Raw genomic sequence first — 27,572 nt, 5'->3', positions numbered from 1 at the left:
GTCAAAAATATTTCTTAATTTTGGGACTCCTGGCTGGCTCTGTCAGTGAAGCATGCAACTCTTGATCATAGGGTTGTGAGTTCGAGCCCCACGTTGAGGGTAGAGATAAAATATCTTTAAAATTTTTTTCTTGGTTTTAATCTTTCATTAATTTAGACATATATACATCTTACTCATGATTCTCAATCTTTCCCCCGTCCTCCCCTTTACTCCCTGGTCCTGAGGAATATGACATTATTTCTCAATAACAGTGACCCCTTACTATAATAATTCTCATGAGAAGTTTAAGAAGAATGAGGAGACTATGTTTCATTTGAAAAACCTTCCTCTTCCCTAGAAATTTTGATATACCTTTCAAATTGAAACCACTTATCTGTGTATTAATTTTTTAATTGATTATGCCACCTTGCATTTTAGTTCATTGTAAATCCTTGCTAAATTGAGAAGCTTGCGAAGAGTTTGATTTTAGCTTTGACTCATTTCAGAAAACATAATGTGTATATATTTTGAAAATATTAGATTACTGAAGTAACATTTGTTAAAACTTTTGTTTCCTACAGCCTATTAAGTAACCTATACAAAAATAGCCACTGTATTAGTTATCCATTGCTGTATAAATAAATGGCTTCCAAAATTTAATAGCTCGAAACAAACATTTATTAGCTCCTACAGTGAGGTTTAGCAATCTGAGAGCTGCTTAGCTGGGTGGTTCTGGCTCAGGGTCTCTCATGAGTGTGCAGTCAAGATGTCAGCCAGCTTTGCAGTCATCTAAAGACTTAGCTGGGCTGAAAGATATCACTTCCAAGCTCATCACGTGGTTTTTGACGAGAGCACTCAGTTCCCCTCCATATGGGCTTCTCTGTAGAGTTGTTCACAACATGGAAGCTGGCTGCTCAGAGCTAATGATCTGAGAGAGAGAGAGACCAAAATGGATGGTGCATTATAGCTTAATTTCAGAAGTGACATACTATCACTTTTATACAAACTTGGTTTGGTACACTGTAAGAGGAGCCTATCTAATGTGTGAATACCAGAAGGTGGTTTCCTTGGGAGATATCTTGGAGGCTGGTTACTATAATCAATGTTTAATTTTACCACTTACCAAACATTTCTTCATACTAATTATTAGAGTATACAGTTAAGACTTGAACTTTGACAATAGTACAATAATATGCTTATGTTGCTGTATTTTATGTTTTTTTCTGTGTTCAATAGGTGTCTCATCATCCACCAATATCTGCCTTTTATGTTAGTAACCGAAAGGATGGATTTTGCCTTAGTGGTAGTATCCTGGCTAAGTCCAAGTTCTATGGTGAGTTTCCCCTTGTCTCAGTCTGCCCTTTTTTCTGGAAGGTAGTATTTCCTGGTGAGCTTTTCTATAGACAATGTCTTGGGTTGTTTTCAGAAAGGAATTTATATGTCATTTTAAGTATCATCTTTACTTGGATAATGGCCTTTCCTTTGTAGTGTTTTTCTTTGCCCATTCATAAGTATGATTCATAAATAGGACTCATTTTGTATAAGTATTCATCACATATGTGTAAATTCATCACAAGCACCATTTATCAAAAGACAGAATGACCACTCTTAGCCATTTTAGTGCATAATGTACTTTTTTGCTTTTAGTCCCAATGAAGGTTTTTGTTCTATCTCATTGTATCTGAGGGGTTGGTCATTCTATTTAGTCTTTGAATAAAGAGGGAAAGAATACAAGTACAGTTAGAATACTTGGTCCAGGGTCAGTCAGTAATGATAATTAATCTTGGGCCAAACAACATACTAATAAAAACTTTCATTAGTATAAGGGAAAATAGTGAAATATGGTTACTGTAGGAAACCTTAATCTAAAAACTATGACAATTCAAACAAGCAAATGGCTAAAGCTATATACTAGTAGAACGTATTTAACCTTAATTGCTTTTGTTTTTTAAAATTAATTTTTAAATGGAGAAAAATCAATGAATTAAATGAAGAATTTTAAATCTGAGAGAAAAAAATAATTATTCTAAGATTGGGAAAATATGTCAACAGAAACTAAGGGTCTGGTTACCTGATAGAGTGGAGAACCATAGATGGGTCTATAACAGGGAAATCTAACAATAGTTTTTGATAAAAGAATATGGTATATGCCTTTATTTTTCTTTAAGGTATCCTTTATGTGTTTTGATGTTTGGGGTCTTGATTTTGGTTTTTTGCCTAGTTTTACATTTTGCTTGTTTTAGAAGATGATTTTTTTTCTTCTATATTTAGGTTGTTCTCTCCCCGCTTACCTCCCGTCCCTCCATGCCCCTCCTCTGATTATAACATAAATGACTTTTATGAGCATGTGTTCTGCGCTTGAGAAATTTTTATGAGTACCAAGTGCATCGCTCACTTTCTGGGATTACTTCAGCAGTTAGCCTTGTTTTTTTCTGTTACATTATGATTTGTGTATATCAGAGCTATCTGTTACTTTATATTTTGAAAGAATTTACAAAATTCAGGCCTTGTAGGGGCACTTTTTTGATAACTTCCTTCTTCCATTTGGTTTTTGAATTGTTTGTGTAGAAAAGTTTATATTGGTCTAGGAATTCATTTTTTTTTTTAGTCTAAATGAAGCTAAACTTAAAGACATCTGGATAGAGTGTATTCCTCTTAACATGTAGTTTCTGTTTCTTTCTTGACGTTTTGTAGTTAATGAAAAATTTAAAAGGTGTGTTATGCAAGCATTAAGTACAGTTGAGTGGCTATATTAATACATTTTAAGACAAAGTATTAACAGAGTAAGAACATTTCATAAAGATAAAAGGATTAATACATCACCATAATAATAAATGTATGCCTAACTACAGAACTTCAAAATACATGAAGCAAAAATAGAATTAAGGGGACAAATAGGCAATTCTAGAACCATGGTTGTACACTAACACTCTCTCCTCAGCAAATGATGAGACAATTAGATAAAATATAAGCAAAGACATGTAAGACCTGAAGAACACTATCAACCACCTTACCCTAATTGATATTTCTAAAATATTACAACAGACAATGACAGAATACACATTATTTTTAAGTATATATATGGTATTTTCACTGGTAATGATGATATTTGATGACAAAATAACTCTCCATAAATTTTAAAAGAATTCATACAGAGTATGTTTTGCAACCTCAAGGAAATAGAATTAATTTTTTTTTAATGTTTATTTTTGAGAGAGATGGAGACGGAATGCGAGTGGGTTAGGGGCAGAGAGAAAGGGAGACACAGAATCCGAAGCGGGCTCCATCCAGGTTCCGAGCTGTCAGCACAGAGCCCGACATGGGGCTCTAACTCACGAGCTGTGAGATCATGACCTGAGCCAAAGTTGGACGCCACCCAGGCGCCCCTCAAGGAAATAGAATTAGAAACGAATAATAAGATACCAAGTTAAGCTCCAAATATTTAGTAATTCAACAACACACTTCTACAATCCATGGACCAAAGAAGAAATTGCAAGAGAAATTAAAAGATATTTTAAACTAAATGATAATAAAAATGCAACATACCAAAATTGGTGAGATGCGGCAAAAGTGGTGTTGAGAGGGGAATTTATAACTTTAAGTTAGAAAAGAAGAAAGATCTAAATCAGTGATCTAACTTCTTACCCTATGAAATTAGAAAAAGAGCTAATTAAGTTCAAACTAAGTAGAAGAAAGGAAATAATGAAGAGCAGACGTCAGTGTAGAATGTAGACAAACAGTACAGAAAATCAGAAATTATTAAGAGTTGATTGTAGACTGATCAAAAAAAAGGTACAAATCAGGAATAAATGAGCAGAATCACTACTGATCCTACAGATACTGAAAAAATGATAAGGAAACATTATGAACAATAATGTTCCTTAGAACAGCTTAGATGAATTGGGCCAATCCCTTGAAAAATAAAAATTACCAAACTGACCCAAAAAAGGCATAAAATTTTAATAGTCTTAAATCAGGGAAAGAAATTGAATTAGTAATTTAAAGTCTTCCTTCAGAGATATATTCCAGTTCCAGATGTTTTCAGTTCTTCTAAACATTTAAAGAAGCAATTATACCACGGCACCTGGGTGGCTCAGTCAGTTGAACGTCCGAATTCGGCTCAGATATGATCTCACGGCTCATGAATTTGAGCCCCACGTCGGGCTCTGTGCTGCCAGCTCTGAGTCTGGAGCCTGCTTCGGATTCTGTGTCTCCATCTTTCTCTGCCCCTCGCCTGCTCATGCTCTGTCTTTGTCTCTGTCTGTCTCAAAAATAAACATCATGGGGCACCTAGGTGGCTCAGTCAGTTAAGCGTCAAACTTCGGCTCAGGTCATGATCTCATGGTTCATGGGTTCGAGTCCCGCATCAGACTCTGTGCTGACAGCTTGAAGCCTGGAGCCTGCTTCAGATTCTGTGTCTCCTTCTCTCTCTTCCCCTTCCCCACTGGCACCCTGTGTCTCAAAAATATATAAACGTTAAAAAAATTTTTGGAAGAAAAAAATTAAAAATCATTAAAAAAAATTTAATCTATATAATACCAAAATATATACCAAAGAAATAATACCAAAAACAAAACAAAACAAAAAACCAATTCTATACAACTGTTTATAGAAAATAAGAGGAAATGTTTCTCAGCTCATTTTATGAGGCTTACATACCCTAATCCCAAAACCAGATATTATAGGAAAAGTACATATTATTATCTCTCATGAATATATAGTACATGCAAAAATCCTTACCAAATTAGTAACAAATCAGTATTTATGAAGAGTAGTATACACATAAAAGGATATATTAAAATGATACATACCATGATCAGTTTATCAAGTGGGATTTATCTTAAAGGCACAGGTTGGTATATCATTGAAAATTGGTGTAGTTCATGTTAATAGAATAAAAGAAAACTATATTTTAATAAATGCAGAAAAAACATTCGACAAATTTCAACACCCACTCATAATAAAATCTCTTAACAAACTAGGACTAGATTAAAGGTATCTATGAAAAATAATAGCCAGCTTCATACTCTTAAGGTGAAAATTAAATAATTTTTACTTAAGATCAGGAACAAGGCAAAGATGTTGACTCTCACTACTTCTTTATAAAATTGTTATTAGAGGTTGTAGCCAATGCAGTAGGCAAGTTAAAGAAAAAGCATACAGATTAGAAAGGAGGAAGTTAAAAACCATATGCATACCTAATCTATATAGAAAATTCTCAAGAGTATACCAAGCACTACTAGAACTAATAAATGAGTTTAGTAAGGTTGCTGGATACAAGGCCAAAATAAAAAGTCAGTTGTATTTCTGTATACTCAGAATGAGCACTTGCAGAATGAAATTTAAAAAACAACTCATTAATTATAATAGTATGTGAAAATAAAATATTTAGGAAAAAAATAAAAGATGTATAAGACTTGTACACTGAAAAACTAAAAAGCATTGGTGAGGAAATTAAAAAGAATTTAAATAAATGTTGTTAAAATGGTATGAAATGTTGTTACGACAGCATGGATGAATCTGGGAAACATTTTGCTAAGTAAAAGAAGTCAGAGACTGTAAACTATTTTATGATTCCATCTACACAAATTCTAGAATAGGTAAAACTACAGTGATAAAAAACAGACCAGTGTTTTCCTGAGGCTGGAGGAAGGGGGAACTCTATGGGGCTGATGCAAAGTTCCATATCTTGATTGTGATGGTGATGGTTACGTGACTGTATACAGTTGTCAAGAGTATCAAAATACACACTTAAAGTGGGTCATTTATTGTATGTAAATTGTACCTCAATAAAGAAAAATACACTTGGGAGAAAAGCTAGAAGAAAATACCATGAAATTCTATCATCAATTGCACTTTGATGGTTTGTGCTTATGTTTTCTTTTTCTAAATTATCTATAGTAGTATTGTGTCCGTTTTAGTACTTAAAGCTTGGGACTTAACTATGTAACTTGCAGATAAATAATAATGTTTTTATTCAAACATTAGATACATTAAGCCATACCATAAAGCAATGTTTTATTGCACGTCCCACACTTCTAAGATTTTTAAGAGCCTCATATAAAATAACGTAATAAGCACATAACTGTACCTTTTTAACGCGCTCATTTTATAAGACCAGGAATATGGGTCATGTATGTTTTGGACATAAGATAACAAATATATATTTGGGCACATTGAGATTGAGACGTTTTTAAGACATTCCACTGTAGATCTATGAAGGGTGTCCTAAATATATTTTATTTTGAATTGGTTGCATTGATTTTGTTAAATTTAATAAATAATATTTAATTTAGGAAATTCATTATCCGCAATATTAGAAGGAGAAGCACGATTAACTTTCTTGAATAGAGGCGAAGATTATGTCATGACAATGCCGTATGCTCATTGTAAAGGTAAGTATTTCCCATACTTGAGTTAGATATTCCTTAAACCTGTTTAAGTAAATGTATATGGCTGTAATCTGTTGTGTTTTTTGATTGATGGAGTCAGCCTTTCATTTGAAAGTGTCCTTGGTTTATAGGTACTGAAGATTATTGCTATCATCTGCTGAATATTTCTGTGGTGAATTAATTCACCTACATCAGACTTTTTATAAAACATACCTAGTTGGAAGAGGCTGATTTATAATAATCGAATTTCATTTGCCTAATGTGCAGGTTTTAAAATTGATAAAACTGCCCATTGTTTCAAAATCTTCAAAAGTGATTTTCATTTTCTTGTACTACCACCCCCTATTAAAATTTTAATTTCCTGATTCTCAGTGTACTAAATACTTTAAAAATGTTTCTTATTCTCATTTGGCAATTTCTTAAAAACTAATGTATTATACTTTCCCCCCATTATTAAAGATAGTTAAAGTTAAAATAAAGATACTAAACTATCATTTACAACAGGCCAGGTACCCAGCCATTCTGTGCATTTACATTTATCAACTCATTTAATCATTAAGGCAGCCCTATAAAGTAGATAATATTGTCTCTGTTTTATGGATGTGGAAAATGAGGCACACAGAAGTTAATTTGCCAGAGATCACATAGCTAGGATGTTGCAGAGTCAAGATCTCTGTGACCTGCACTACTACACTATAGGGCATCAGCTTGGTCATTATCTGTATACTCCTTCCCAGCCCATTTTTTAAAAATAACTTTTTTGGGTACTTATCCTCTTTTAGGGACTGATTCATGTAAACATGGAAATTATTTAATGTGGCCTCATTTCACAGAAACAAAAACCGAGAGTTTTAAGAATCTTACCTAAGGCCAAATCAGCTACTTAGTAAGAACGTTGAGACTAAACTCTAGGCTTGTTGACTCCTATGACTGTAACATGGACCTACTTTGTGTGAAGTACAGGAGTGGCCACCTTGTGGCCTCAGGCTGGATAACTCTTAGAGCTTCATGTGTGATTCTTAAAATAGACATGAAGTGAAATATCTGAAATTATGAACGGAATTGAGAAGAAATATATTTTTAAATTTTATATCATTTAGAATAAACAAAATGATATTTTATATAGATACCCAATGCCAGTGGCTTTTTTTTTTTTTTGGCATGAAAAAGGAGATTATAATAACCCCTTTGTGAATGAGCATAGGAAATAATGATTGCTTTCTACCCTTGTGTATTTTCTAAGATGTGTTCCCCAAATCATTAATCTCACAAACTGCTTTACAAAAGGAGTTCCATAGCCAAATAAGTATGAGAAACATTGCATAGTCTGGTCCCCTCTTGGAAATTAACATTGTACATTTGCATATTAAAGGCAGCCTTAACAGTTTCATACAAGAACACACATAGTTTAACAGAGTTAAATGAATTTTCTCAACTTTTCACCACAGAACCTATTTTTGAGGGAATTTTTTATATGTTTGTCTTATTTATACAGTTGATTCTTGTTATTTGTAATAGCTATGTTCCATAAAGTCATCACAAACACTGTTTTAAAGAATACTAAACTATTGATCCTAGGAGAAATGCAAGGTTAGGTTCCTGTGAGCCTCTTGACACATTTTCATCAATCAATCAATACCTAACCTTGTTTCTATTCAAAGACGCCTTATTATATATTATTGATTCATTAACATTGAACTGACAGCCAACAGCACTATAACTCATGCCTGAGTCAAGCTTTAACAAGATACATTATAGCCTTCTGTACTTAGAAATGCTATACAGTACATTAGCACTCCATTTGGGGGTCATTTTTAAACAACAAAATCCCCAAGAAAAAGCACCAAAATGTGAAAAATGTGGCACTTAAATATACTGCAAAAAAGGCACTTGTTTACCAAATGAGAGGTGAAACCAGAAGGCAGTGTTACCTTGTTCAACCTCAGCTGGCAGTTTGCACATTGGACAACTCAAATTTTTCACCACTCTGTGCATGTCCATGAATGATTACAAAAGTGCTGTGAGTATTTATTTGGGGATTGCTAATATATTTTAGTAAGAATGTGAATTCTGAAATAGTTCCATCTACAAATGGAATGAAATCTGCAAATAATTGTATCCTCTATTTAAGTCCTACAGAAACAACTTTATGTGTATGTTACTGATTGTTATTGGGTGGGACAGAATGCTCTTGAATTATTGGTTTTTCCTAGAAGAAGATTAGATTATAAAGTTCTGCTGGTTACTAGCCAGTGTTGCTCTCTCTCCAACCTTTTGTCGAAATTGTTTTTTTTCTTTAGGAATTCTTTATGGCACAATGACACTGGAGCTTGGTGGAATAGTCAATATTACGTGTCAAAAAACTGGATACAGTGCAATACTTGAATTCAAACTAAAGGTTAGTAGGGAGAGAAGGTATCACCCAATTAAAGAAGATCTGTGCTATAAATATTGAACAAAGAGCACAGTTTAGTTCCTTATTAAAAAATAAATATAAGAACACAGAATTCATCAAAAGACAGCCTTGGCAGATCCAAATCCACACAAAACCATCATTTTTTTTGTTTTAATTTTAATTAATAAAACTGTTGGTATAATATAACAAATGAGATATATAGAGTAAATGGATAGAAATTTCTCAGTAAATTAAAACATTACAAAATACCACAAAGCATGTATCAGCTTGAGCTATAGTTGTGTACACTAAGAATTGTATGCCTAACAATTTACTCCAAAACTCACAGCCTTAAAAACAACCTTGTTCTGATCCATAGGGGTTCTATAATTTGGACAGAGCATATTGCGGATGGCTTATCTCTGCCACATCATGTTTGGGGCCTTAGTTGGGAAGCCTTGCAGGTTGTGAGTGACTCAGCAACTGGGGCCAATAATCTGAAGGCTCAGTCACTTCCATGTCTGGTGCCTGGACTGGGAAGACTAAAAGACTGGGACTACTGATCTGAGCACCTAGTATATGTGGCCTTTCCATTTGGCTTGGCTTCCTTACAGCATAGTGGCTTCGAGGTAGTCAGACTTCTTACTTGGTGGCTCAGGGTTCCAAGTGCAAGTGTTGTTGTGACCAGGGTGGAAGCTGTATTGCCATCCATGACCTGGTCTCAGAAGTCAAATTACATCACTTCCACCATTTTCTATTAGTTGAAGAGTTATAAGCTCACTCAGATTCAAGGGGAAGGGGCACCTGGGTGGCTCAGTTGGTTAAGCATCCAACTTCGGCTCAGGTCATGATCTCATGCTTCATGAGTTTGAGCCCCATGTCAGGCTCTGCGCTGACAGTACAGTGCCTGCATGGGATTCTCTGTCCCTGACCCTCCCCCACTTGCACTTTCTCTCTCAAAATAAATAAATTAAAAAAAAAAAAAAAAAAACTTCAAGGGGAAGAGATATGGACCCCACTTCTCAGTGGGAAGATGGCCATCTTTGGAAAATTCTTTCTGCCTCTGAGTGAAAGGGAAATTTAAGACCTTTTCACCATGGCTGCTATTGGTTTAGGACAATATATTATATTCAAAGAATATTTCTATGAACTGTTTAATATTTGTTAAATTTCTCCTATGTTGCTATCTAGCCGATCAGCAACTTTGTTCTAATAAAAAGTATCTCTTTTAAGTATTATTTGGTGCAGTGCCCTTTGTTGTTTTTTTTTTTAATCTTAGCAAATTTTTTTTTTTGTATGGTGATAGTGTTATTTGAAAATCATGACTAAAGATGTTTTAAGTAATTTATGATACTTTTAAGGGTTAGATTGGAACATCAAAATTTTGTCACAGATGAGCGACATTAGTAAGGCAATATAGTAACTCAAAGTGTTTTCCTTATAATTTAATTTTGGAGGATTTTTGGTTAAGTATTGTTTTACTGTTTAGTTTTGAAGGCAGGGGTATTATTACTTCTAACAGATGAGTTAAGTCCCTTAAGTCTACTGAATTGTTATTGCTTCAACATACCGTAGTATTGACAGCTCAGTTGAGTCAGGAGAGAGCAGAGAGCATGAGTTATCATTTGTGATCTTTCTCAACATGTTTATTTGGACTTCACACAGTCTGTTTATTTTTACCGATTTTTTCCACAGCAACAAATTCCGATTTCATTGAACGTTTCTGACTAAAATTTGAGTCAGCATTTCACCCTTCATGCTTTAGTAGCACTGTAACTATATACTTACTTCTTTCGTTTGTTTTTGTCTACATTATATGTAAATATAAGATAAAAGTAAACTCTTTCTGTAACATTTTCTCTTTTAAAAGCCATTTCTAGGTAGTAGTGACTGTGTTAATCAAATATCAGGGAAACTTAAATTGGGAAAAGAAGTCCTAGCTACTTTGGAAGGCCATTGGGTAAGTATTTTTCTATTTTAGCTTTAACAAAAAGAATTTTATTCTGTGAAAAAAATTAAAAATCACATTTTAAAAGTTCACTTATTCCATTGCTAAAAACATCACTATTCACTATAAGCTTCAGCTTAACAAATATTTTGGCATTGATCTGTTATCAACAATATTTAGTGTCTTGTAATAATACTTTACCTTTCCAAAAGTTTAATTCAATCAAAATAGCTAACACTTATCATTTAGAATATACTGCATTGTTTAAAAATGTTACTCTCATTGACTCATTTGATACCGAAGAACTGTATGAAGTGGGTAATACTGTTTCCGTATTACAGAGGAGGACATTGAGGCGCAGAGAGTTTAAACAGTTTGCTCAAAGTGATGGAGCAAGAATTCCAGCCCGTGCACTCTGGCTCCAGGGCTGCTTCTCGGAGCAGTGTCCTGCCCCTCACCTAGAAGAAACAGGCATTTCCAATTAGAGTTACAGTTCCTTTTCAGGGACATGGAAAGGGTATAGTGGTATTTGGAAGCAACAGCTTTTATTTATTTCTCTGCTGACCTAAATTCGCACTTACCTAATTTTGTTAAGAGGAGCTTAAATGAAAAGGGTATATCATGGTACTGCCTAGATGCACTGTCACTGTGAACACTGAGTGTATGCTGTTTTCTGCATTATAATCAGAAAGTGATGAGAAATGTGATGAGAGAGTGAAACTGGATCTGGAGATTCAACCAAGAGGCCGCATATGCTCTGTAATTTCAAAATTTTACTTCTATCTAAAAATCATTTGGAAAAAAAGATAAAACCATCTTTTTTAAAAAAATGAAATTTCTAAGATTGTACTCAAATTTTTAATGCTAAGAAAGGTTCTTTGAGGTTTGTGTTGAGTACGTAGATAGCAGCATCTCATTGTAGCTGTTAGCAAATACTGTGCTCCTCTGTGACAATTCAGAAATCGTTGTTGAGGTTTTGAAGTAATTGTTGGAAATTTGTTTATTAAGTAAAACTTGTGAAATCTCATGAACTTTTTTTTGTGTGTGTTCAACCAAAAGTTTTAAATGACTAGAAGTACTTATTTAATGGTTTTATGAAATGACAAGACATTTGGAGCTTTTAGAAAAGTGCTAGTTGTATTTGTTTTAGAAATGTGTTTAACTGTGGGATTAAGTACAGGAAAAAATTATTATATTACTATACTAAATAATCCTAATTTAAATAATGATAGTTCTTTACATTAATTTTTAATTTCTTTAAATACAGGACAGTGAAGTTTTTATTAATGACAAAAAGACTGATAATTCAGAGGTCTTCTGGAATCCAACACCAGACATTAAGCAGTGGAGATTAATAAGGCACACTGTAAAATTTGAGGAGCAGGGAGATTTTGAATCAGAGAAGTAAGTATACCATTTTTCAGCCAACTTCATGAACATCGAAGAGTATTTTTTAACCCCTCAATAGTTGGCCACTTTTCTCTGTCACTTTTCAGTCACATTTTAATTCAGCAAAAATAGTTTAACATTTGTGCGATGTGACAGGATTTTTTTTTTGTATATGTGAACGTCAAATAAATATACAAATCATACTAGTTAAAAAATCATACTGGTTTTCTGCAGCTCTAAACTAAAACTTCCCATTTTTCCTTTCTCTTATCTGCTCCAGGGCCTATTTAAAAACAAAAGCTTTTGTTTGTATAAAATTATGGGACTAATTATTCTTGATTTGCAAAATATATGAACTATGTCACTGGATATGCAGGCTTCTAGAGGACTTCCATTAGTTGAGCAATAACTAAAGACATAGTTTCTATTTTTTTTTTTTTATAATTTTTTTTTTTTAACGTTTATTTATTTTTGAGACAGAGAGAGACAGAGCGTGAACAGGGGAGGGGCAGAGAGAGAGGGAGACAGAGAATCCGAAACAGGCTCCAGGCTCTGAGCTGTCAGCACAGAGCCCGACGCGGGGCTCAAACTCACAGACCGCGAGATCATGACCTGAGCCGAAGTCGGACACTTAACCGACCGAGCCACCCAGGCGCCCCGACATAGTTTCTATTCTTAAGTCATGGAATTCTTGCTGGATCTCTTATGCTTTTGAACCAAAAAATTATATGAATATTGCCCAGTTTTATTCTTACTATATTTATTTGTGTTAGAAGTTTTCTGTGTAAAACACACTCTACTTTTTTACACAATAGTTTAGTCCTCACTACATGTTCTCACATGCATATCATTCTCTGTCATGGTGATTCAAGTCTGTGTACTTTTCTTTTGCACCCAAAATTGGGGCCGTCAGAAATGAAAGAATATGTATGCGGCAGTTCTAAAAATGGTTTCAGCTGTAACCACATGATGCCCTCTATCCAGGGTGAAGCTTTGCAAAGCATACAACAATTTTTGAGGTGTGAATGTAATTTCACATATTTTAAAGATGAGGAAACGAGTCTTAGGATAAGTAACTTTTAGTTCACCAGCCAAGCAGTGACAGAAACAGGATTCAACCCAAGTCTGTCTGATTCCAAAACCTGTGTTCTTTCAGTCACAACATGCTGTCTTCACAGGTAGAGTAATATAGATGTCATAGTTTTATTTGTCCAATAAAAAAACTAAACTTTAATAGGGGAAAAGATTTTACCTCAGTCAGTGGTTCTCAACATTGGCTACACATTACAATCACCCAGAAAACATTTAAAAAAACCAGTACTTGGGCCTTCTTTCAAGATTCTGATTTTAGAAGTTCTCTGATAATTCCTACATTCAAGGTTGAAAAGCATGGCATTACAGTGTTGGATCTTTGAGGCTAGTGGATCTTACACAGTGTGTATAAGAATCATCCAAAGAACTTAAAAATGTAGATTCTTGAGCGTTCAGTACATTCTTATTATCTTGGGTCAGCACCATTCATCACCATATGTTTAAGAACCCAGGTAAAAACTTTTCCTTGGCAAGAAGAAACTTAGTTTCCACTGTGTATTTCTACTCAAGACACCACTTTTTATATCTTGACTCATTTCTAAGCCTGTGAGCATAAGTTTTGTCAAAACCAAAAACCCACGTAGGCATCATTTTTCTCTCAAGGAGATTCAAGTTTATTCTATGTAGATTTTATTTTCTTTTGCTTTTTTAATGCTATTTTTGCACACGTATTAGACTCTGGCAGCGGGTAACTCGAGCCATAAATGCCAAAGACCAAACAGAAGCTACTCAAGAGAAGTACGTTTTAGAAGAAGCTCAAAGACAAGCTGCCAGAGATCGGAAAACAAAAAGTGAAGAGTGGGCATGCAAGTTATTTGAGCTTGATTCACTCACAGGAGAATGGCATTACAAGTTTGCAGAGTAAGTAATTAAAACATAAATAACAAACAGTATATGAGCATTGTTTTTTGCCTTTATTTCTAGAATTTTTACTGTTGGGGTATTTTTTTTATTAAACCCTATCTGTAAATTAGTATGAGATTTTAAATTTGATGTTTCATTCATTGTAAATTTGATGCCATGATAGTGGTCTATAAAATAAGCTGAGGATCAGAAGATTAGATATGACAATTCTTAATCTTACAGCTAGGTTCATAATTACTAATGAAAATCTAATTATAGACAACATTTTTGGAAAAGTATTTGAGTGTTTCGTTATTAGATAAATGGGTTTTTTTTCATTTATGCAGTACTAGACCGTGGGACCCACTTAATGATATGATACAGTTTGAAAAAGATGGTGTTATCCAGACCAAAGTGAAACATCGCACTCCAATGGTATGTAATAAAAAAGTAACAAGATCTGCTAGGCATATGAACTTTTCAAACCCATAGTATCTTTGGCAGCCAATGTTCAAAATTTGACTTCAAAATTTAAAATGTTGAGTCAGCAAAATGGCAGAATAGGCAGCTCCAAGCTCTTTTCCCTTCAAAGAAACAAAAAAGCAAGCATGAGCTGTCAGAACCAAATTTGCCAAAACTATGGAAAATAGGTTTGCAGCAACAGAGTGCATAACGAATCAAGAGAGAAGTGACTTCAAAGCAGTTATTTTTACTTGCCCTTGCCCCAGCTCCTCACTGATGCACTGGTTGTCTTGAAGGGCCCCCACATTCTCAATGAGAGCCCTGGTTCCAGAGGGAACAGAGTAGATCTTATTCACAAATTGTGTACGTCTATTTTAACCTGTCTAGGGGCTACTTTAAGGATGCTGACAGGGCAGGCATTTCTGTTTTTGCTGATAACTCAGAGCCCAAGCAGAAAGGCTGCAGGCATTTCTTGGAAGTGCTATGAACCATACTGACATCCTGCACACACTTGGGGCAAAAGACTATCATTGAAACAATACAATAGACTGTGTAAGGCCTAGGAACAAAAGCTGGGGAGAGATTGTTTGGAAAACTGGGGCATCAGGGATTTTAGAAAACCAAATGTCCAAGGTAAGGTGCTTATGCTCAGAAAAGAACAGTGAAAGAACACTGAGCTAACACCTAAGCTCACTGCAAGCCTGGCTTAGTGCCTCTACACTGAACAGTCTGCTAAGAGTGGGAGAGTATTTTTTTGTTTTCGTTTTTGTCTTTTGTTTTGGTTTATTTGGCTACTGGTGTTCAAGGAAGTTTCTGTCAAAATGCTAACCGAACATAAGCTAAGGAACAGAAATTTCAGTAACCATGAACAACATTACAGTCTTTGCAGAAATTGTTTAGGAACTTCTGTGAACAAATGGAGTACTATAGCTTTCATCAATCCAGGAAACAGAAAAACCCTGGGGAAGGTGGAGAATCTGATTTCCAGAGTTACCACATTATCACACTCAGATGTCCAGGGTTTTCCATGAAGAATTACAAGGCATAGAAAGAAGCATGAAAGCATGACCCATTAAAAGGAACAAAATAAATTGACAGAAACCATCCCTGATGAAATCTAGACACGAGACTTAGCAGACAAGGACTTCAAAAACAGTTGTCTTAAATGTGCCCAAAGAGTTAAATGAAACAGGAACAAAGAACAAAAGAAAATCAAGAAAAAGATACATAAACAAAATTAGGATATCAACAAAGAGAAAATATATAAAGGAACCAAACAACTTCTGAGGTTCAAAAATACAATAACTAAAGTGAAAAAGAGGTTACTATTGACTATAGGGAAGAGGGAATGGGAAGTCGTTGCTTAATTGTTAACAGTCTTTCTTTGGGATGATGAAAATGTTTTGGAAGTAGCTGTGATATTTGCACAATATTGTGAATCTACTTAATACTACTGAAGTGTACACTTAAAAACGGCTAAGATGACAAAATTTATTGTGTGTGTGTGTGTATATATACACACACACACACACACACACACACACACACACACACGTTATTACAATTTAGAAATTTTAAAACATTTTAAAATTTTGTTTCTTCCTTCAACAACACTAACATGGTAGAGACAGACAGGGCTTCTGTATTTCCTCCTAAAAGTAGAGTTTACTGATGACAGTAAATCTTTGCATACAGAGACATAGCTTATTGACTCCCTTTGTCATTTTAAATACTTCTCACCAGTCTTCATCAATCTCCAATTTGAACCTACTCTAAGGTGGATTTGGATTCTAATGTAACAGTATTCGGTCTCTATGACTTGAAGTAAGAGGGCATAGTATAGGCTGATTCCAGAACTTACCTGCTCATTGTTTATTTTCTATAATAAAATTACAGAAATTTTATTTTAATTTCAATCTTTTGAATAAAATTTTGTAAAAGAATAGGTAATAGAGGATAATTCCTATTTAGAATAGTAAACAGGTCTGAATAGAGTTACAGACTTACGATGACTGGTTCCCTCTTTCTAAGCATGTAAATTACCTTACCCTTCTAATTCTAGTTTCTCCTCTTGAATTTGAATTTTTATATTTAGGATTGACCTTCAGAATTGCAAGCCTATTAATAGGGTAGACTCTAAAGTATATTATTTTAAGAAAAATTTAGTCCTAGTTGAACATTTAATATACTTCTGAATCTTGTGCATGCATTCAAATGCTTTCTGTAGGTTTAAATCATGCTCTGCCAAATAATATTTTTATTTATTATAAGATGCTTTCTGCAATATCCAGATATTATTAAAAGTAAATAAATAATTTTATTGGAAACCCAACATCATCCAATGGGAATGTTTCTAATGTTGGGAATAAGATAAGTATGACTGAAAAAGGTACTGACTGGTGCAATTAGAAGCTTGGGGGGGGGGGGGGGAGGGTGGCGTCTGTATTCACATTTGTACATAAAATTGTCTTTTGAAGGATATACAAACTAATAGCAGTATCTATTTTGTGATGGAGATACTGCATTGCTAGTAGAGGTCAGGAGTGAAGGGAAACTCTTTATTGTATATTTTTTTATATTTTTCTTGTTTGTGCTGAATTAATGTTTCCTATTAAGATCAAATGATTGCATAAGTGTTACCACCTCTTGTTAGGTTTTAATTAGACTATTTAATCTTTGTTTTTATTTCAGTATACTTAAAGTGCCCATGAACTGATAGTTTTGACAGTTTTACAACATTGGTATTTAATTACAAAACTCATTGCAAATTCACATTATAGTTTGGGCTTTTTCTTCAGGTTAGTGTCCCAAAAATGAAACATAAGCCAACCAGGCAACAGAAGAAAGTGGCAAAAGGCTATTCTTCCCCAGAACCTGATATCCAAGACTCATCTGGAAGTGAAGGTAAAAAGGTTTACTGCAGACTATTCACTATAAGCGTCTAAACTTTTAAAAGGATATTACTGTATTATGTTTAATGTATAAAAAGCATTTTTCATATTAACTCAAGATAATTTGGGAGTTTTGGTGGGGACAGAGATGGTGTGCCTAAAAAGCAGTTTTAGATTATAGATAAATTGCAAGACCAGGCCACAAGGGAAAGGTGAGGGAAAACATGCAAATCAAGAACCACATTGTAGTACTCGTTCTTTTTACATCTTGTTAGCTCCTGAAAAGTTGTTGATGGTTTCCTAGATTCAATGCAGGGACCAGTTTTTGAGCTTTGAACTCAGTTCCATGCTTCAAAAAATTTTTTCACTTTTAGATTAAATTATTGTAGTGTTTATAAGTCAGAGACAAGTAAAAATATAACTATATCAAAATTATGAACTAGATTAACTAGTATGCCATTCTTGTACAAGCCAGATAATGTGTAAAATGTCTTGAATTACACTGACATATAATCAAGAAAGGATTAAAGTAATGAATGTCTGAGAAAATACAGTTTTTTAAAGCCATAGTTCTCTACTAAGCTCACTCTAAGCTGGGAGCTTATTTTTACAGAGATGACACTAGAAGTGAATAAATGATAAATGCCGGGAAATGAGTAGATAACAAATAATAGTTTAACGCAGAGGGAGCTGAATTCACTTTGAGGGCAGTTTTTAAAAGAACCCTGATGAATTATTAGGATTTCTAATGGATTACAGCAGTCTAAGCTTGAGAGATGTGGGTGGGATCAAGATACTGCAGTCAAAAAGGAATAAAAGTTTAAAAGTAGGAGTCATATGGAACCAATGTACTAGACGGGGAATATTAGTTACGCTGTTTTGTTCCCATTTTACAGAAAAGGAAATTGAGATACAGGTTAACCTGCACAAGGTTACATATCCCATAAGACAGTATATATACATGTAATATATGAAGATATTTTGGCTCCTTAATTCACTCTCTTATCCACTGCACTATTTATCTGTAATTTATAAGTACTTAACATGTGCCAAGCTAGATGTTTAACATACCATACCACAACCATATGGAGTTTGAGTAGTATTATTATCCCTATTTTACAAATGAGAACCAAAATGAACAAAAATGGAAAGGAAGGAATGATATGAGAGGTTTGAAGGTAAAAAGAAAAAAAAAAAAAGTTTACTGGTTGACGGTAAAAATTTGTAGAAGATGTAGCAAAATCAACTGAAAAGGCTTAAAATTGGGGTGACCAGGGAAATAAAGATAACAATTAATAAAACACCGAAAAGGGAGCTTAAGAAGCTGACTTCTTCAGAAGTAAGCAAATGGACAAGAGACACAAGAGAGTAATACCTTCCCCCAAATTAATATATGTATTTTTAATGAACTGTTTGTTGTCTATTTCATTTAGTTAAAAAAAATGTAACTGATCCCACAAAAAAATTCAACTAATGATTGAAACTTTAAAAATGCAGAGTATTGGGGTGCCTGGGTGGCTCAGTCAGTTAAGCGTCTGACTTCAGCTCGGGTCATAATCTCATGGCTCATGGGTTTGAGCCCTGCATCAGGCTCTGTGCTGACAGCTCAGAGCTTGGAGCCTGCTTCAGATTCTGTCTCTCTCTCCACCCCTCTCCCCCACCCCCTCAAAACTAAACATTTTTTTAAAAATGCAGAGTATTACTATTATTATGTTACATTTTAAGCCATAAAAATAATGCCTAGGAAAAATTTTATTATATAAGGCTCATTAAGCTGAAATGTAAATTGTTTATAATTAAATGTGTTTGCTATTTTCATCAACTTTATTCCAAATGTCTTTTTAGCTCAATCGGTAAAACCAAATACGAGAAGAAAGAAAGGGATAGAACTGGGAGACATTCAAAATTCCATCGAATCTATAAAACAAACGCAGGAAGAAATTAAAAGGTAATATATATGGACAGTGGCTATTTAAGTCTAGAGAGGTAGTTAAGAATCTGTTATGTAGGAAATCATATGCAAACTTTACATTTTTATAACATTGTTGAGCTATTAAGATAGATTGGCTTCTGTCGCCTGACGACTGCAACTTGTGAAATTCCATCACCATTCAAATATTGGGGGAGAGTGGTGATTTCTCCTCTGTGATTTTACAAGTGGAATCTCTTTATCTTATTGCTGTAGCATACCTAGAAATGTAGGTGTGTTGGATGTGGTAGAGGGGTGGTTTCTGAGAAAGTTGGCTAGCAAAGGTTTCTGCAGTCCCTTTGTACCTGGCTAATATTTAATAGGAGTGCATCATGTGTTGACATATTGAAATGCTTCCATAGCAAGGGGTAAATAGCCACCACCCTGAGACCTTTGAGGGCTCTTTTTGTAGTCCCAGACCCTTCCTCACACATTCCTCCCCAGATCCAGCAACAAAAAATCATTAACACTTAAGAAGGTTCCTTGAAGGGGGCACCTGAGTGGCTCAGTCAGTTAAGCGGGCTCAGGTCATGATCTCACAGTTCATGAGATCGAGCCCTACATTGGGCTCTGTACTGACATCCCAGAGCCTGCTTGGGACTCCGTCTCCCTCTCTCTCTGCCCCTCCCAGCTCATTCATATTCTCTCTCTCTCAAAAATAAATAAGTAAACATTAAAAAAAAAAAAAAAGAAAATTCTTTGGAGGAGAACTCCTGATTTTTCTGCCCCATTGCTAAGGCTAGTAGGAGTGTAGATTGGTTTCCTCCCATTACTATATTAGAGGATTAAAAAAAAAAAGATTTTCTCAGTTCTTAGTGATCTTACAGCTTACATTTAGTTGTTTTTTTCATTTATAGCCTTATCTCCTGCCATTCCCCTGTGCCTGTCCCATGCTCCAATTCTGTGAAACTCCTTACAGCTCCAGAATATACTGTACTGTCTCATCTTTGGAGCTTTGCCCACACTGAATCCACTTTTTAGATTGTTCTTCCTCCCACCCTGCCCATCAAGAAAATCCCTGTTTATCCTTCAGAATATAATTCAAATGTCACCCTTTTTGTAACATTTCTAATTATCCACATTGCCCTGTAGAGTTATTAATCCCTGCACTGTCCTTGTACAGTTCCCTATGCATGCTACTTTTGAGCGTTTATTGGATTACAGAGTTGTTATTGTGTGTGTCCGTTTACCACACGACCACCACCCCCTCCCACAACTGGACAATGAGCTCCTTTAGAGGAGGGAACATGTCTTCTGCATCTTGATATCATCAGCCCTTAATATAAAATGCTCATTTCCTAGTTTAATTGTCTTTATAAATTAATGAGCCTACTTGTTCATTTGCCTCCTTTCTTTCTCTATACTGGTATACCAGTGTAGAAGTCAGGGGGGGTGGAATGAAATCAGCTTTTTTTTTTTTTTTTTTTTTTTTTAAGCCAAAAGCATTTAGGATGGCATGAGGATAATGTAAGCTCATTTCATGAGTAAATTAACATTTTATTTTTGTTAGATATGAAATGCCTATATAGCATTTTTCAAATTAGGAATGTCATGAAATCTATTGTATTATGTTTTCTTAGAGAATTTAGAATTTTTCTCCAAATCTACTTCTATCTTCCCCAAAGTAAAGATAAAAGAACTTTACTAGACCAACTAAGAAGCACAATTTTTGTTTTAAAACCACTGTGATAACAGAGAAAAGTGGTATATTTTTATATCATCTAACTTTAATAATTCTGTTTGATGCACATCATCGAGTAACATATTTGGTACAATGTGGAATGTAGATTTAGACAAGACCTAATAACGGCTTCACGTAACATAATCAGCTTCCTGTTGATGTTGTAGTAGTAATTGATTAAACAAGTTACCTTAGATAATGTAATTAAGTGTTCTCTTAACTAAGACTTTACTAATTAAGTCTCACGTATCAAATTGTGAGTTACATGCTAACATTTTGACAAATAATTTTAAAATTTATTGTTTCTTATTTTTGTAGAAATATTATGGCTCTTCGAAATCATTTAGTTTCAAGCACACCTGCCACAGATTATTTTCTGCAACAAAAAGACTACTTCATCATTTTCCTCCTGATTTTGCTTCAAGTCATAATAAACTTCATGTTTAAGTAGAAGTTCCTTACAGTTGAATCAATGAACTGGAATGATCAAATTTGGCCTGGGACCAATGTTCAAGTTGGTTTGGTCTTTGTTAAAATGTCACAATATTTCTAAAACAAAAATCTTAGAGATAAATGTAGAGGTGTTGACCTTTCATACCTTTTTTCCTTAACCTGAAATAAGAACTCTTGGTCATTAAAGTGAGCTATGTGTTAAGTGCCAGAACATTTCTAGCTTTTGTGACAGTGTGTTTACATGTGAGTATAATAAGTCCACATGTATACACAATTGTGTCTTATGTATACCTGACAGTAGTCTTTGTATTCTATAGTGTGTTCTGAGATATAACATTAACATTCATAACAAAAATGCTATCAATCTTATATACATAGCAATCTATTTTCTTCATACAACAGGCACAAGACTTTTATCAATAAGGAATTACAGAATGGGAAATGATGGCATAATAGACATATTATAAATAGTTCAAAACACTGTCCTGTTAGAAATATCATTTCCAAAGCACCCAGCTCAATTGTGTTCTTAGAAACAGCAAGAAAAAAGTGTAGTCGAAATTGGTGTACTGAGAGAGACAAGGTGGCAGATTGCTTTTTTAAAGGTTTACACACAGTTTTTTTAACCCCTAGAATTTTAATATTTATAGAGACAGGTATAAATCTGTGTGTGTGTTTATCAACATAAAAAGCCGATATGCAGCTATTTGGATCTATTGATTATATCTTTCTTATACCTATATAATACCACTTAAGCACTTGCTTAAAAAATTGTGGTCAAAATTGCTGTCCTTTTTTCTTATTTTTGTTTCTTGTAACCCTGTTGGTCCAGTAGCATAGGCCAAATTCTAGAGTTGTTTATAGGGCATATGATAATTTATGTTTTTCATTATGAAAAACTTATTTTAGCTTTCGTTTAGAACTTAGTGTATTCAGTGAGTAAATAGAATAGAAAAAATTATAACCAATATTTTATTCAAAAGCCAAATAAGAGAAAGGCAGTAAGAAAAACTTTGTGTCGTAGCATTTATGTGTACATTAAAATTTATTTCTTTAAAATGTGCAATAAGTTGAGCATCTAAGAAGAGCATCAAGTTCTGAGGTTCAATTTTTTATTCCTCTGTTCTCAGTAACTTCATTCTGTGACAAACCACACTTCAAGATTTTTTTTGTTCAGACTCAGGCACACTTTTTCCTAATTTTTTTTCAGGTTAATATTTTAATGTTTGTCATAAATATTTATAGCCCTCAGAAGCAATTTTTGCAAGTGTAGCTAAGTTTAGGAACATGTTGTCCTAAGATATGTCTTAGAATCCTGAAAGTATACCTTTCGGAATGGTTATTAATGAAAAGTCAGAATAATTATTCTGGCTACATTTGTCTTTGACTAAGAAGAGACTGTGAGACACTAGCAAAATTACAATCAACTGTTTATGCCAAGATATATAAAGTCAAGGAATGATTGCTAAATTACAAAAATTGAAAGTGATAAAGAGCCTGCTTTTTTTCTCCCTTACCAATTTAGCTATCTTACTAGTCTTCGGTTTTAAGAAGAGCCATATAGTTTGGGCAAAATAATGCTGTATTCCATATGTACATGTGAAAGCACTTTTTTTAATTGACTGAAATATAAGTAAGATGTACCTGTACCTGGTATAAGTATAGATATGTCTACACTAGAACAGGTGAGATTTGTTTGTATTTCATACTTGTGTCATTTTTGTCCTCACTCTCTGTTACCAATGTCATGCTCAACTGCCTATTGATTGCTATATGGTATTTTGTAAATATTGTACAATTTGATCCTTTTTATGGTTTCAATTAGTATTTATATATAAGTTTATTGGCTGATCACAAAAATAATTTCATCATTAAACCCTGAAAACTTAAAATTTTTTGCTGATAACCCCCTTTTGGGGTTTTAGTCCTATCCACTTGTGCGTTCTTTTCATTTGGTCTAAATAGTGTTTTATTTGTATAGGTATCTTCTAAGACTGGGAAGGTAGTTATGTTCTTTATGTTTTTCTTTTTAGAGCAGATGTTTTGGGTTCTTATTACTCAAGGAGTCAAAAACTTTCATGAAAAAGAGCAGGGTTAACTCATGACTGTTTCTTATACACTGAAAGCATACATCTAATCTAATAGTCTTCTTATGCTTTTAGTTGTATGAGTTCCTTTCTGTGAACTGAACACAAAACTCAGGAATTGGTGGCTTAGTTTTTAGATCAGTGGTTATACTAGGCTTAGTATGTGAATCCTTTAAGACACGTAATTAACTTTGTATGTAGCCATATATGTAATTGACTTTGAATGTTCCCTACCTGAGATTAATACTCCTTCAAACATGGATTCATAAAAATTGTGATTTACAGTTCCCAGTTGTTTGAGAGCCTCATGATGGTTTCTAGGATTTAAGATCTTATGACCACTTTTTTTTTCATTTGATCAAAAATTTTATTTTTTCACATGAAAATGTACATGAGTAATAATTATCGACATGTGCATTTGTTTTAGTTATGAAATGTACTATGCCTTCAATTATCCATCATTTAGTGAGGTGTAGCTGGCCCAGGAACAGATAATAAATAGGGCATGTGAAATAAGTAAGTTTCAGCAATAGATATTTCACTTGTATTTCATGTCAGTACTTTTTTGCATCACTTATAAAGGTACAGTGTAATCTTTGTCACCATTCCATTGAAAAAGTTGGCCTTGTAAAATACAACACTCATTTAGTATTCACGCTTTTGTGCCTTTAAGAACTACTTTTTGTTATTTTTGTGTTACAGAACTACAATATGATTCTAAGTGTTTATAGGCTTAACTGCCATAAAGGGTCATTTCTCTGTGTCATTTTATTTCCTTTTATATAGCTATAGTATATTTAAACAGTAATGCTGTACTTTTATAAGGGTTTGTCTATTTAACTATTTCAAGTATATTCTTCACTCTCAGACATTGAAGTAGATTTGTCAGATTATTCTGAGTATTGTAAACAGTGCCTTTTTGATGGAATTCACACTGTTTTGGGTGTCAACTTGTGCCATACTACACATAAAATTCTGTGGAAGGCAGTTTTAACTTTTTGAAGAATATCTTAGTCAAATATTTAAGAAAACAAAATTCCATTTTTTCCGGTGTTTAGCATTTCTAACGAGCAATGAATATATTTTTGAGTTTTTTTTTTTTTTTTTGGTTGATATACGGTGATGATGGCAAAATTGATGAGCCATACCTGATGCTGTAGATTATTTTGAATTATGTTACATGTACAGAAATAAAATACTAATATTAGCATTTATACCAAATTTTCCAATTTGAACCAGTAAGGGGTAACACCACACAAATCACTGAGTTTACATTTCAGCTTCTATTTCATGTGACTACATGGATAAAGAAATTCTTTAAAATGTATAACCTGCCACTATTGTGTCATTTGACTTTACGTAATTTGACTTGATTTTGTTTACGTATAGTGTGTGAATTTAGTATATTTAAGTTACTTTTTGTTACTCTTTAACATACTATTTGTTTGGTTACAGTTTTTAATTGAAGATGGACTGTTAAAATCGTATAGGACCAGTGTCTCCTTAATATGATTAACATATTTAGAAGAGCCACAAGAAACCCATGACAAAATGAATGTGAACATACTTTCTAAAATGTTTAGAAAATTTTATCTTTTTGCATTTATCATGTAAAATTATTTAGTATTACAATATTGATGTTTATTTAAAGAAAAATGCCATGAAACATTTGAATTGATGAGCCACAGAATTACTTCAGTTGAAAATTTTTTCACTTTTTAGCATGCTAAATATACATTTAAGTTAAATATCCTGTTTAATAGCCATTTATAAATTCAGACACTACCACTGGTCAGTTTTGTATAATAGAATAAAAAGTGTGTTATCTGCAGTGTAAGTACAGCACACTGTCACATCCTTTCCCTAAGGTGCATAGTAGATGTACAGATAGTCATAGGCAACTGTTTTGTAATGTATTACATTTCTAATCTATTATTCCTAACCTATTATAAATGTTTGCAGAGACAAAAGAATTGAATTTTTCTAATCTGTAAAATTATGCTAACTTCTACAGGTAGGCATTCTGAATAAAATTCTTAAAAAGAGTAAACTGTGATCAAATGACTTTGAATATAACATATAGTGACTGAATTACTTCATCCTAATTTTTAAATTGAAAAAAAAAATCTTTTTTTGTAGGGGTAGTTGTGAAGGAGGGTGAAGGGCTGGGAAGGGATTTAATAGTTAGAATCCCTATTGTATGCTTTCCTTGGTGCTTTTATATTCATTCTTCTTAACTACTCATAATAACCTTAAGCTAAGTGGAAGTTAGCCCGACTTTATAGATGAAGAGTCTGAGACTCAGAGAAGTTAAATGACTCCAAAAGCTATACAGTAAAAGTGATAGCAAGCATAAGTTTGAATCCATGTCTGACTTCAATATCCACTCTCCTTCCACTGTACGCTTAAGTAGAACTCTGATGGTAGCACTTTTAAATGTTTTTAGATTAATCCACTGCTTCAATCAGTATACTATAGCTATATCCACTGCTGCTTTGTGATGGGTAGAACCAGAAAAAATGTTACCATTAAACAAGTATATATACAAAACCTATATAGAAGTTTTTTCTTCCCCCTCCCTCAAATCACTTACTAGTCCATACTGAGTCAACATCAGGTGAGTTCCAAATCATTCCTGCCTGGTTTTCCTCTCTTTTCCTCTGTCCTTCTCCCCTTCCATTTTTGCTCTCTCCTCAGAATCCACTTGCTTCTGGCTAATAGTTGGTTCTGTCTTACTAATTGGGGGGAATGGAAAGGAGGGCATTACAGATTTTCCCTAGCCTATGTATAGGAATGAGAGGAAAGGAGAACAGTCCCTCATTCTTCAACCTCAATGAAAAAGCTGCAAGATAAGTAATTTTGTTACTAATATTGACTGCACTGTAATAGGCTTCCTGTGTTGTGCTATCATCCTAATTGGCTCTTCTGCAATTTACAAAATATCCTTTTCTTGTAGAGAGAGTGGGTCAATACGCGACTGAATATCACAGTTATTGGGGGGGGGGGGGGTGCTGTAAATAATCGTTGAGTGCTTAATATATGCCAGGCACCATACAAAAAAAAGAAAAAAGAAAAGCTCTTTGCAAACATTCTCACTCTCTTGTGAGGTTTTCTTTTATATACTACTTTTTTTTTTTTTTTAAACTGGAGATGGAAGAGGTTACTTACTGAATGTCACAGATAAGTGTCATCGCAAACCCAGGTGTATGTTCTTTCTGCCTGTTTTCTTCTGCAGTTGTACCCACCAATCTTAGGTCACTGTGCTTTACTTTCTTTTTTTTTTTTTAAACATTTATTTATTTTTGAGACAGAGCATGAACAGGGGAGGGTCAGAGATGGAGACACAGAATCTGAAACAGGCTCCAGGCTCTGAGCTGTCAGCACAGAGCCCTACGCGGGGCTTGAACCCACGGACCATGAGATCATGACCTGAGCCAAAGTCGGACACTTAACCGACTGAGCCACCCAGGCGCCCCTGTGCTTTATGTGCTTTAAAGGCATACTAGTGATCACTAGTGTAGCTAAGTCTTCCCATCTATCCCTTCTGCTAAAGAAAAAGTAAGTTGTAGTGGCTGGGGGACTTAAAGTGATATCCACGTCAAGGAAATCTGGCAAAGCCCCCTGCGGAAAGCATGAAGCCTGCAGCTCGTGACCGTGAAGGCCAGGCCTTTGCCCATCCGTCCTGCATCCCGAGCCGGCCTCTGTGATGGGAAGAAAAGCAACTGATGATACTGTGGACAGAATATTCATGAGTCCAACGCGGAGGTTTTGTCAGGGGTGGGGCACGAGCCCCGGTCCGCCCGCGGTGCCCATTCCCTCCTTCACATACGCTCCCCAGGCGTGCCGACTTCCAGAGAGGAAGGACGTTTCCTGGGAGACGGAGAGATTTGGTGGCAGCTGAAGCCGCTGCAGGGAATGAATTTACCCAGGGAGCTGGGAAAGGGCCAGCAGTTTCCGCTCCAGGAACAGCTAGCTCCCGGGAAGTCTTGCC

The 27,572-nt window shown here is 34.5% G+C and overlaps 1 protein-coding gene across 14 annotated transcripts in view; it reads left to right on the top strand.

Moving 5' to 3' along the window:
• Positions 1 to 22,905, top strand: part of OSBPL8 (oxysterol binding protein like 8) — a 152,414-nt gene extending 129,509 nt beyond the window's left edge. For all 14 annotated transcript variants that reach the window (XM_042947223.1, XM_042947214.1, XM_042947220.1 and 11 more), the window contains 10 exons: positions 1,216 to 1,312; positions 6,276 to 6,374; positions 8,672 to 8,769; positions 10,637 to 10,726; positions 11,982 to 12,118; positions 13,871 to 14,056; positions 14,386 to 14,473; positions 17,299 to 17,404; positions 19,237 to 19,339; positions 21,360 to 22,905. In XM_042947223.1, coding sequence (XP_042803157.1) covers positions 1,216 to 1,312; positions 6,276 to 6,374; positions 8,672 to 8,769; positions 10,637 to 10,726; positions 11,982 to 12,118; positions 13,871 to 14,056; positions 14,386 to 14,473; positions 17,299 to 17,404; positions 19,237 to 19,339; positions 21,360 to 21,492 — 1,137 coding nt within the window. In that variant the 3' untranslated portion in view covers positions 21,493 to 22,905. The remainder of the gene's footprint in view (positions 1 to 1,215; positions 1,313 to 6,275; positions 6,375 to 8,671; positions 8,770 to 10,636; positions 10,727 to 11,981; positions 12,119 to 13,870; positions 14,057 to 14,385; positions 14,474 to 17,298; positions 17,405 to 19,236; positions 19,340 to 21,359) is intronic.
• Positions 22,906 to 27,572: the final 4,667 nt, after the last annotated feature.

Source organism: Panthera leo, chromosome B4, assembly GCF_018350215.1.
Source record: "Panthera leo isolate Ple1 chromosome B4, P.leo_Ple1_pat1.1, whole genome shotgun sequence".
Classification (NCBI taxonomy): domain Eukaryota; kingdom Metazoa; phylum Chordata; class Mammalia; order Carnivora; family Felidae; genus Panthera; species Panthera leo.
Note: the sequence above shows the minus strand (reverse complement) of the source record. Positions and strands in the feature narration are given on the sequence as shown.